The 11,369-nt window shown below is 48.6% G+C and overlaps 1 protein-coding gene across 1 annotated transcript in view; it reads left to right on the top strand.

Moving 5' to 3' along the window:
* Positions 1–791: 791 nt before the first annotated feature.
* rdx (BTB/POZ and MATH domain-containing protein rdx) overlaps positions 792–11,369 on the top strand; it is a 111,358-nt gene continuing 100,780 nt past the window's right edge. Inside the window, exon 1 of the mRNA XM_071587350.1 lies at positions 792–2,417. Within this exon, the coding sequence (XP_071443451.1) occupies positions 2,404–2,417 (14 nt within the window). The 5' untranslated portion in view covers positions 792–2,403. The remainder of the gene's footprint in view (positions 2,418–11,369) is intronic.

Genomic DNA, 11,369 nt, shown 5'->3' with positions numbered 1-11,369 from the left:
TAAAAAAAAATACAGGTATAAACAGATATAAGGAAAAGGGATAGGAACACACATAAAGGACGAACACAGGAGAGGTGGGGAAGGCGGAATCAAGCAGATCACGAGTGTTAAATATTTCCTAGACCGGGATAGGTGCGTATATATATATATATATATATATATATATATATATATATATATATATATATATATATATATATATATATATATATATACATATATAAATATATATATATATATATATATATATACATACATACATACATACATATATAAATAAATAAATAAATATATATATGTATGTATATATATATGCATATAGGTGCATATATATATATATATATATATATATATATATATATATATATATTTATGCACCTATTCATCAATGAAAATGCTATACGATAATTTACAACCTCACTCATATTGTAGTAACAATTACACAAACACCGATTCCGCAGTGAATGTATCTGTTCGCTCGTGTGCTACTTTCTCCTCTCTCTTCTCTCTCCCCGCCCTCCTCTCTCCCGAACACTTCCCATCCCAAACACACCCCTCCCGCCCCCTCCGCACCTGCCCCTTTCCCCTCCTCGACAGCATCATCCTTCCCTTCCCCTCCTCCGCCCTCCCCGCTCTCTCCCTCCTCAAACCATTCCCCTCCCTCCCATCTACCCCACCCCCCTCCCTCCTCCGCAGCCGTTTTTCCCGACCGCATCGGCTCCGGCAGCCAGGGTCGCCGACAGATGTCTCTGAGGTGGAGGCGAAGGGCGCAGTCGGGCGCCGGCAGGCGGTGCGTGTGCACGCTTAGTCTCGTTTCTGTTGCGCAGCCGCCCACATCACCTCGCTGCAAGGACGGACTTCATATCGAGTGAGGGGGGGCATAGCCGGGAGAGAATAGACGCGCACACCTCTCTTTTACTTTTTTTGAACGGGACGTGCGCCGTGCTTGGTCAAAGCGCCCCCATCCGCCCTCCTTTCCGCCTTTTCTGCGCCAATTTCGCTCCGAGGATATGAGACAACACAAAGAGGAGGAGAGACCTGTCGTTTTTGAGACGGAACGAAAATCGGAGGACGTCCTCGGTGTGTGGGCTTGATCGAGTGGGTCGTAGCCGAGAGGGCCGAGGCTTCTCCCCGTCGCGGATCGCGCACGAAAGGCGGAATTGGCTCGATCGCCCGCTTTACGTACGCATCACCCTCGGCGTCGTCCTCCCTGGTCTCCGCTTTCGGAGTGTTCGTTCCGGGTGTCCTCTCTTTCTCTCCCTCCCTCCTTCCCGCAGCTCTCTCCCTCCCCTCTCCCCGCTTTCTCCCACCCTCCCTCCCGTGCTCAACTCTCCCCTCCCTCTTTCCACCCTCCCCTACCTCCGCTCCTCTTCCAGTTCCCGAGCCGAGGTCGTATCGCCATTCGCTCACGACCGAAGGTGAGAGAGGGACGTTACGCGCGCGCTAGCCGATCGGGACAGAGCAAGAGGATATATTGAGGGGAGCGTCTGACTGCACGGGAGAGGGAGGTATCCTCGCCGATTTTCCCCTTGAGACACCATATCGAGAGGCCTTGCGCGTGTGTGTTCAAGTGTGTGCCAAGTGTGTTGAGGGGAGCGTCCAACGTCAGTATAGCTCGATGCGACAGTGAGTCGTGGTCTTCGACTGCGCGGGAGGAAAGTGAATCGTATTTTCTTCGTGCCACCGTGGATCTCCTCTGCTGAAACACTTCTCATCATCTTCCTCTCTTGCACCGTTTCATCGCCGCTCATTGGTGATCTCCCAGTTGGTGTTTTTGCTGCTGCTCTCCTGATCATTTTTTTACGTTGGGATTTAAGGAGGGCAGCGGTGGTGATTTGCAAACGCAAATTGTTCGACTCAAAATCAAGTTTGTTTTCTCAGATTATGAATCTTGAAACCTCAAGTGCTGAATCGAAGTTGGCGTGTAGAAGTTGTTTTTTGTTAATTGATCGTTCGTAATAACGACGTGGTTCGAGCCCTCTCGGAGGGAAGAGTAGATAGGGAGGAAATAGACGACTCGCATGCATATTTTTGTAAGACTTTCGGAATCGTCAGCCCCCGTGAATTGGTTGGCCATGATGTTGATGTCCGTCGCGGTCGTCTTTCGTGTTTGACAGCGACGGCCGTGTGTTACCCTCGTTGTTGTGTGATTTTTTTCATCCACGAGGAGCAGGAATCTGTATTTTTTTCGTCCCATGGGAGAGGAACCGTGTGACGTGTGAAAAAGCCAAAATTAAAAGTGAATAAGGAATCGCGCCTCGCCGGCTTTCGCGGGGTGTGCATCGCCAGCGATTTGTTCCACGGAATTTTGTGCTTCTCGGAGTTTACCAAAAATTACAAAAAGTGATCCACCGCGTGACCTCAGGGGGACCTGGTGATTCACGGGTCATCATTTCCAGAAGCATGGCCTTGGCGAGGTGAGTTTCGATCGAAGTCGGCGAGTCGCTCTGCAGTGGCGCTCGTTTTCGACATTTCCTGTAGAAAAACAGTGAAATGCTTTTCCTTCGGGGAAATAAATATGGTTTTTGGTGTCCTATGGATGGTGCTCATTTGATGCTCATTTTACGGGTTGCTTATCAAGTGTTTCCCCATATTGTCTGTCAAGTTCATGTTATCACTGTGCTCTCATGAAAATATTTTGTTGAAGAATAGAATAACTTTCGATTTCTTATCTAGTTTGTGGTATTTATTATCTCGATTCGTCAGTCACTAATGTAGTGAGGGAGACATACGTAATTTAAATGTACTTCGTGTGTGTGTGTACAGGCTCGGTCGTACAGCATGCGCTGGTGGCGTATGTCCCCTCCCTTTCACTCGCTGTTGTCTTTGCGCTAGGTATTAATCCCTGCCGTATAGTCAAGTCGCGCATTCGAAAAAAACCATTTCCATTCCAAGTGCAATTCGGCGTAGATATTCGCATTTGTCACCTACATCTACACAATTCCCCGTAAGCTGCCGCAAGGGCGTCTCAGGACGCCAGCCATACATGTACAAAGAAATATGAGTTCGTGCATACACTTGAATACGTGTTAGCTCATTGCAGTACAACTCTCTCGCACGTTCTTTCATGCCTGTGGAGGGCATGCAATAATTGTTGCGCTTGACCTATTCATCAAGTTCTAATTTTCATAAGAATTAGACTTTCAAGTTTGTTCGATTTTCTTGTTTGCGTCTCGTGCGAGGGGAGAGCGAATATTTGAATGCTCGAACTGTGACGGTGTCCGCCTCTCTTTATTTTAACCCGGTGGTCGAATCCACCAATATAATTTCATAGCATAATAATTCCCTTTGTCGCAAGCTAACTCGGTCGTCTACTGCGTTTGTTCCGTTTTCGTCGTAATCACAGCCCACGAACGAAGTGCAATTTTGAAAACAACATTACAATAACAGACGAGAAATTGTTAACGGACGGCATTGTTATTAAAGAATAGTTTTCTCGCCGCTGTTGTAGACAAAGGGAGATTTAATCGTAACAACATTGTCGGCTTGTCGAAAACGATTCGTTTGGCTCCCATCTCATCTGTTCATATCGCCGCTCTTTACGAAACCCGTTCGTTCGCGCGGTATTTCGATACATTTCCCCAGGGTAAACGAAATTAGTGAGAAGGACATTTCTCAAGTGTGTCCATTGGTGGCGACGATCACCTTGAGAAAATGTAATGAAATTATTGGAGTGACTCGCTGAACTCTACATACACCTCTCACGTTACTCGACTGAAATTGGGTATAGAAACGCTTTATTAGTAGAGAGCGTTTGGGAGCGAGGCATACATGCGCGCAGACTACAGCAACGTACGCTACGTGCACGCAGTTAAAGAGGGGTACACGCACGCTCGCATGATGTGTAGACCCCCCCCCACCTCGGCCTGCCCACAATACACACACACACTCCTCCCCACGTTAGCCGGCGAGGCATAGGCGAGGGCGGGCGTGTGCGAAGGGAGAGAGGATATTCGAAAAAGGGGGAGCACACAGCTGTCTCTTCCGAAAGCCCTCCCTTGGTTAAGTCCCTCCGGTCCCCTCCTCCCCCCCCCCCCCCGGTAAAATTCCACAGACCGACCCCAGTTAGGGGGAGAGCACACAAGGGGGGTTTGAGAGGCTGCTGCCCTCGGTCCCCCTGCGAGGGATATGCAGGGGGTCGACAGTCCCCTCCATCCATTCTTCCCCTCCCCCGTGTCAAACCCTGGTTCAGTGTGTGTGTCTGCATGGCTGCAGCACAGCAGCCAGCAATGGTCCCTTTTTGCTCCACCCCCCTTCGGGAAAATATCCTGCCTCTCGGCCGAGAGGGGCGGCGGCGGTGGTCTCGCCGGCGGGCGGGAGGGCCCGCCGCCGCCCGCGTTCCTCCTCCATCCCGATCCCCGCAAGCCAACTCCCCTCTTCCCAATCCACCCCAGCCACCCCCTCGACGCCTCTCTTTCCGAACCCTCGGTTTTAGGACCCGACGTCTAGGGGTTACCAATCTTCCTTCGTTGAAGAAATGAGGGAAGTCACGGTTGGGGAATCATTGACGTTTCACTTAATTTTGTACGCTTGTTCAATTTGACATCGTGGATGAGGGAAGCAAATTTGAAAGAAATACATTGTATTTTATTTTACGTTTAAGAATTCTCGTGAGTAATCGGAGATTATTTATGTTCCACGCCAAACGTTCATTTATTTGGAAGTTCGAAATATCTTGCGTTATATATATACAGGTATTTGTGACTGTGAAATACAGGTATACCTGTATTTCTCAGTTTCGTAGTCACGAATTTGTTCACGGCAGAAATTAATTCATCTGCGTTTGCGAATGAATTCGGTTCATTTTTGTATCAGTTGGGGAGTCCCAACGGAGTGGTGACAAATATCGGGATAAGACGGTAGCCGGTAGATCGCAGTACTGGGCGTAATAACGCGGCGCGGGAGGGGTCCCTGGAATTGCTGCTGCAGGGTCGACCAAAACCCCTCCCCCCCCCCCCAACAAATCCACCGCACCCCTCCCCAGCCCGGGGAACCCTGCGAGGGCGTGTCTCGGGTAAGAATCCCTGCCCCCTTCCCCCCGCTCCCCCACACACACGGCCGGGAGAGGCCTCCGTCTCTCCCGAGCCGTGAAACACACGGGGACGACGCGACGCGATGGCCGTGCTTCGCGGAGACATTCGCCGCCTCTCTCAAACCCCCCCGCCCCGGAAGAAAGAACTTTCTAAGTTTGATGATGCCCTCTTGAGAGCCGAGAGCGTTTTGTCTGTATGGAATCGGTGAAAGGCACTCTGGGGGAAATTCCACCGCACATAACTCCTTCGGTTTTTTATCACCCATAATTTTTTTTACTACGAATCGAGTCTCGGATCATCGTCAGTTTTAATTGGCGACAGGAGCGAACGTTTTCAGTTGTACGTACGTATAAGGGTGGATATTGTATTGTACTAGCCAGCCACACCCTGTATGGAATGGATTTTGTTTTCTCGAATCAAATGATCTCAATCCGGGTGTGGTAGTAGTAGTGTATGGATCGAATCCACGGAATGGCGGAAAGTCCGCACAAGGTGTTTCGCCAGTTGCCGTCGTCCTGTTCATTATGAATCCGTTCTCAAAACGCGCGGACGTGTCACGAAAAATTCGTCGCACGTGTGGATGGAAGATTTGCAAATGCGCAATGTTTCAATTGAATCATCTCTTTGTGTTGTTCTTCTCTTCTATTCTTGCTTTTTTGCATTCCTCGGGTGTTCTGTCACGATAAATGAACCACTTCATGCATGTAGGAATGTGTTGAGTCCTATTAAATTTCATTCATATCTCTGCGTCCTACAATCCGCCAGTAGAGCGATGGCATTGTGGCAGGGGGTGTCAAGGATAAGAGTCGGGGCAATGGCAAATGGAATAATTTGGGTTTTTTTTAAATGTTGGGATCTGGAACAATTTTTATCGTCCGGATGTTCGCTTTGTCGCATGTAATTTTCCTTTTCTGGTCGATATTTGCGTTTAGGAAGTAAGGATTCGTCGTGTGGAATGTTGCAGAGGTCTGATTTGTGAATGTGTTTAATTCTGTCATTATTGCCTAGTGCATCATGTTGTTACCTTTCCCGAGTTCAGTTATCACTGCGGAAAATGTTGGCTGACCCACGATTTAATTCACACTCGTGGCAGCCCTTATTTTTTTTAAAGGGATATTGGATGGGGTTCATAGTTTTTTTTTTTAATGTTTTGCATCCTCTCCAGCAAGATATCTCCTTTTGTGAAGATCTTCTTTGTCGACAAGTGCGAGTTACCTACCTACAGGGTAGGATCTATAGGTGTGGCACTACCCCCGCCACACGCCCTAGCGGCGACTTGCGGGGCATTATGTAGATGTAATCTGTTCCCTGCGTGTGGCGTAGCGGGTGCTTATAAGGCTGGCTGCGTTTGAACGCGAGCACATGCTATGCGGATTTAGACGCGTTAGTATTGGGAATACATGACAGATCACAGCCAAGTTCCTCGATCATTGTTACTAGCGTAATTTACCCTTCCTCTTATTTTTCTCTTTACGAATTCCACCTCACTGTTTTTTTAATTATCCCTCGGTCGTAATCTAGTTACACGCTTTTCATCCGGGGGGATCGGTGTGGGATTTTATCGCGACATTTTGGCGAGAATACATTTAGATTATCGCTTGTTAACAGTTTACTTCCATTTATAGCCTTTATTGAAAACGTCTTTGGCGCCCGTGTTGACGATAGTCTTATTTAAGTCCAACAATCAATGTCAGTCCAACCAATCCCTCGGAATACTTGACGTAAGATACCTATCGCAGGAATTCGTATTTGCTGAGAAAAACGTATCATGGGAAATTTTCCATGCGTTGAACGCCCGACGATAGTTCTATTGAGATACTTCGTCTTCGCCATTCGCCGCCAGAGCGGAATGAATGGTGATGCCTCCCGTGGTCCCCACTCACTGTCCCCACGAATTGCGCCCCCCCCCCACCCCCCGTGTCCCTTTGTGGCGCCCGGTCTTTTTTTGCGGCAGGAGCCGACAACTCTTCTCTCTCTCTCCCACATAACCCTTCAGTTTCGCCCCCCCCCGTCTAATTCTTCATCCCTACACTCGTTTTGCCTGAACGACGAGAAACCCAATGGCAATGTTCAGTGTGGCACGTCTACAGTAAGTACTTCGTCAATGCAATCGCACTGTCGTATCTCTCCGTAATATTATCGCGTTGTATTCTCCGTAGTGCGTGTCCGAAATAGTTAACGTTTCAGTCCTTCCCGTCCGTCGTTCGACGAATGCTTTCGCCGACGGATTTTCTTGATTGGACAAGTAGTCCGGGCTCCGGGCGAAGAGTCTCCACTTTCTGTTATGTGCTCGTTTCGGTTCCGCGCGTGTAAATTTAAAAAATACATGCACTGGTATGTATGCATGCGTGTGCCCTCGTCAATATCGTTGTTAACACCGGGTTCAGCGCTTTTAAATCCGGACGAATTTCAATTTGAATTTCCCGCCACATCGTAGTTCGTACTGGAGGTCGCGATTGGCGTTCTTGAAAGCTATGGTCATCTAGTAAACAGTCGTAACCTCAAAATGGCCGAGAAGTTACGTACAAGTGCGGAGTACAATCGAAGAGACGCTATAATCGAAAGCGTTCGCTCTGGACGTCGTCATATTTCGATTATTGTTTCGATTCTTCGTGTTGTACCCCAGATCAACTGTTTACGATATTTTGGCTAAGTATAATTATGCTTCGGAGAAGTCTGCTGGGGGAGGTTTCGATAACCCGGTGAGGAAATCTCATTCGAGGAAACGCATGTTTGTCCGGATTTAATCGCCGCACCATGTACATTTCCATAGCTTTCACATATTCGAAAACATTTCAGTAGTCACATTGCCCAAGTTTTTTTTAACTGTGGAACTCATTATCGTAATGGGTATTTTAGGGAACTAGGGTTTTGGATTTTTGTAAGAGTTTCAGAGGGCGTATGTGCCAACCCCGTAGTGTGTTTTCAATGCCGCGACTCATCATTCCTTTGATGCGGAGGGGCGCTTTGGTTCTGGTACGAGGTGAAAGTGGAAACTTTCGATTCACGAATGTGCGGGAGGATTTTTTTCAATAGAATAGATAGTTGGGCTCCTGTGAATAGAAATAGCTTGCCCGCTCCTCCCGTGAGTTTGGGCATGGCATCCCAGGACCCCCCCCCCCGACAGGCGAAGGTCACTTAAATCGGGGTCCCCCCCTCCTCTCCACACACCCCCTCCCTTTCCTCCCTTCCCCTCTCCCCTCCCCCCTTTCCATCTCTTTCCCCTCCATCTCCACGAGTCCTCCACCTCTCCTCCCGCCCCTTGCCATCGCTCCCTTCCTCCCCCCACCTCGAATCCCGGCCTCAAGGTCGGGGCGGATAAGTTCTTCCTTCCTCCGCCCCTTTCCGACCCCTCATCCCGCCCCCCAACTCCCTCTCCTTTTCTCCGAAGGCGTTCCGTATGGTTTTCCATTGGCGCAGACTTCGTTGCCCGTAGACTGACCTTCCGGAGGTAGGTATAACATATACCTCCTGGGTATTACATATGTGGCGTTTGTGCTTTAATCCGGCGTGTGCTCGTTCGATGCTCTTTGGGTTAAAAAAATACTTCATATTTTTTCAAGTTTGACGGGTTGTGCGTGCGTCGCTTTGTTTAATCGATAATTTAAGTCAAATTAGGTTCGGAGTTTGAATTTATCCGCAGTGGCATGCATAAGTGCGTAGCGCTAATTAAATATTATATATCGTCGAAGTTTGCTCCAATTGGACTTACAACCAACCATCTTGATATGTGATTTTAAAATGTGGAAGCCGTATTGCGCGCTGTGAGTTTATAGATTCACGTTTATGGGGAGGCAATACCGTTGGTGGCGTTGTCATTTCCTTTTACTTCAGCAACTGGCTGCTGCCCTCGGATATGCACTGACGAGTCATTCTGATCGAATCTCTACTATGTGTATGGCGTCCGCGGTGATAATACCAACTTAGCCATGTGTGTGGACTTATTTAAAGAGTGAATCACCGGTGGTGATTAAATGCCCTTTTTGACGTCGGATCGAAGATAACACACACTGCGCTCATCTGGCCGTGAACAGTTATTTCACGAGTCAGAGCGATTCTCAGCAGCGGAATATCATTTATTATTGCTGGAAAAAAGTTAGGAATGAGACATTTTGTGAGTTACTCCCGACTTATTTTGGAAGTGTGCCTGCGATCATTATAGACTAAACGATACTTGTGTTAATCGTTAGGAAGTCGATAGTAAAGATATTGTCGATAGTAGTGTCCTCGCTCCTCGTCTATTACTCGGGAAATTGAAATTGGCCCGCGAAATATTTTCCGATTTGCAAATAAAATAGCATCGACGTGGCGTCGGATCTATCGTCATATCGTACGGACCCAGATTGTCAGGTTCACGTCTTTGTGCACTCACCGATAAGTATACCCTCGCCCACGTCTTTGTGCACTCACCGATAAGTATACCTTCGCCCGTCTTGCCCGCACCTCGTTTCCTCCTTCCGCGTGGAAACCCTGGGGTGTGCTAATAGATGTGCGAGAGGCTATTCAGAAAAGGAACTTTGGTGTTCCTCTTTTAGGATTGCGCTCCCTTCAACCTAAAAGGGTCAGATCCTGGGTAAAAGGGAATAGGCGACGTCTCGGTCGACCCTTCGCCGGGGGATGAGGGGTGTCTGCATTCACCCCGGCAGTGGTTCCTCGCCCGTGAGGACTGTAGGGTAGTTTGGGGGCGTGGTGTGCCGCTGGGAATCACCCCCCCCCCGCCTCCCCTTCTAGACCCCGGATCACCTGCAAGGAGGAGTCTGCGCACTGTTTGCCCTGGCCGCACCCTGGCGCGATCGGGAAAGCCCCTCCGAGATAGAGACGGGAGGGGGCGGGGACCCTTTTCTCAGCCGCCTCGGATACCCTCGCAGTCGGGGGCATTCCCGGCGCGCCGCGCCCAGGGCTGCGAGGCCGTGAGGGCACAGTCTCGCGCTCCTCTTCCCTCTTGGCACGCTTGCCACTTGACCATCCAAACGCAGGTTAATACTACTACATGCGCGAGGGCTGTACAGATAGTAACAAACGTTTTGAAATAAAATATCAAACTAGTGACAAGATAAAGTTTAATTATATTCGTTTGAAAGATACATTTCAGGACTATATTTCTACATAGTCGCCATTCACATTGAGGCATTTATCAGTACTATCAAATAAAGAACATTGGTGCGGCCATTAGTTTTAAATTTCGCAGTTTTCGACTTTCTTGTTATCCACTCGGGGAGACAGAATTTGAACAATACCGGGCGACTCTTATCGCGTCCGTCCGAGACATACTACATACCCGTAGTGTTAAAACAACATGTTACATGCCCTCCATTCACACTGCGGTAGTTTTGCATCACAAATATTAAATCAGATAGAGAGAGAGAGGGAGGCTGTGCAACGAATTGTTTAAAATTTAATTTCTTTTCACTTTCGGTCCGCAACCTGGATAATCAGTCTGAAAAGGATGGATTGCGTCGGCTGTAGGTTTATTTTCAAATGCAAATGCTAAGCGTACTCTACACACAGTGCCCTCCTTACTTTGAATCTAGTGGTTAGTTATATTGGTCATAATTATTATTTCAGGTAATTGGGTACCCTCTAGGAAGTTTCCCTCAGCACTTATTTCGTGTTTGTTATTATTGCAAGAAGTTGTTCTCTCTTAAGTGTCATGGCAATTAAGTGAAATGGTCCCGGAGGCGTCCGTCCGTCCGTTGCGTCATGGGAGGCCCAGTTTGGCTTTCTCGCTCCGTGATAAAAATCTCCACTTTCCGAATGGGCTCTTTGCTTTCTTACCAGACAGGAGACGCTGGAATTGATTCGTCTTGACAAGTTTTGTGCCCGCACCGGTCGTGACATCGATGCCCTCTCGCGTGGCTCGTTGTCAAGTGAAGAAGGAAGAGGCGTCATCCTTCCAGGCGGCTCGACTTGGGAGAGGTGTGTCGATCTCTCGAGACGGTGGAATGTCTCTCCCATTTGGATGCATCGCTCTCCAACCTTCTTTCCTATTCCCGTCCACCCCGTGTTATCCTCGCGCGGAACGGAAACCCTCTCTCTCTCTCTCTCTCTCTCTCTCTCTCTCTCTCTCTCTCTCTCTCTCTCTCTCTCCGGGAAAGCTTCCATTCGCGGGTGTCGCGTCGACTCAAAAACTGGGTCGCATTCGAAATATGTCCGAAAGTCTAGGCGATCACCGAAGTGCGAGGGAAAACGGCTCTGGCTGGACTGCTGTGCTGTTGCTGCAGCGGCCCAAGGCGGAAGCGAGGAAGACGAGAGAGACGGTGAAGGGGGGGGGGGAGGCATTTGGAAGTTGGGAATAATTTCGAGTCGCTTGAACCCACATATGCAATTCACAATGCT

Source organism: Hetaerina americana, unplaced genomic scaffold (genome assembly GCF_022747635.1).
Source record: "Hetaerina americana unplaced genomic scaffold, ioHetAmer1.1.p SCAF_3, whole genome shotgun sequence".
NCBI lineage: Eukaryota > Metazoa > Arthropoda > Insecta > Odonata > Calopterygidae > Hetaerina > Hetaerina americana.
This window is presented reverse-complemented; position numbering and strand designations above follow the sequence as displayed.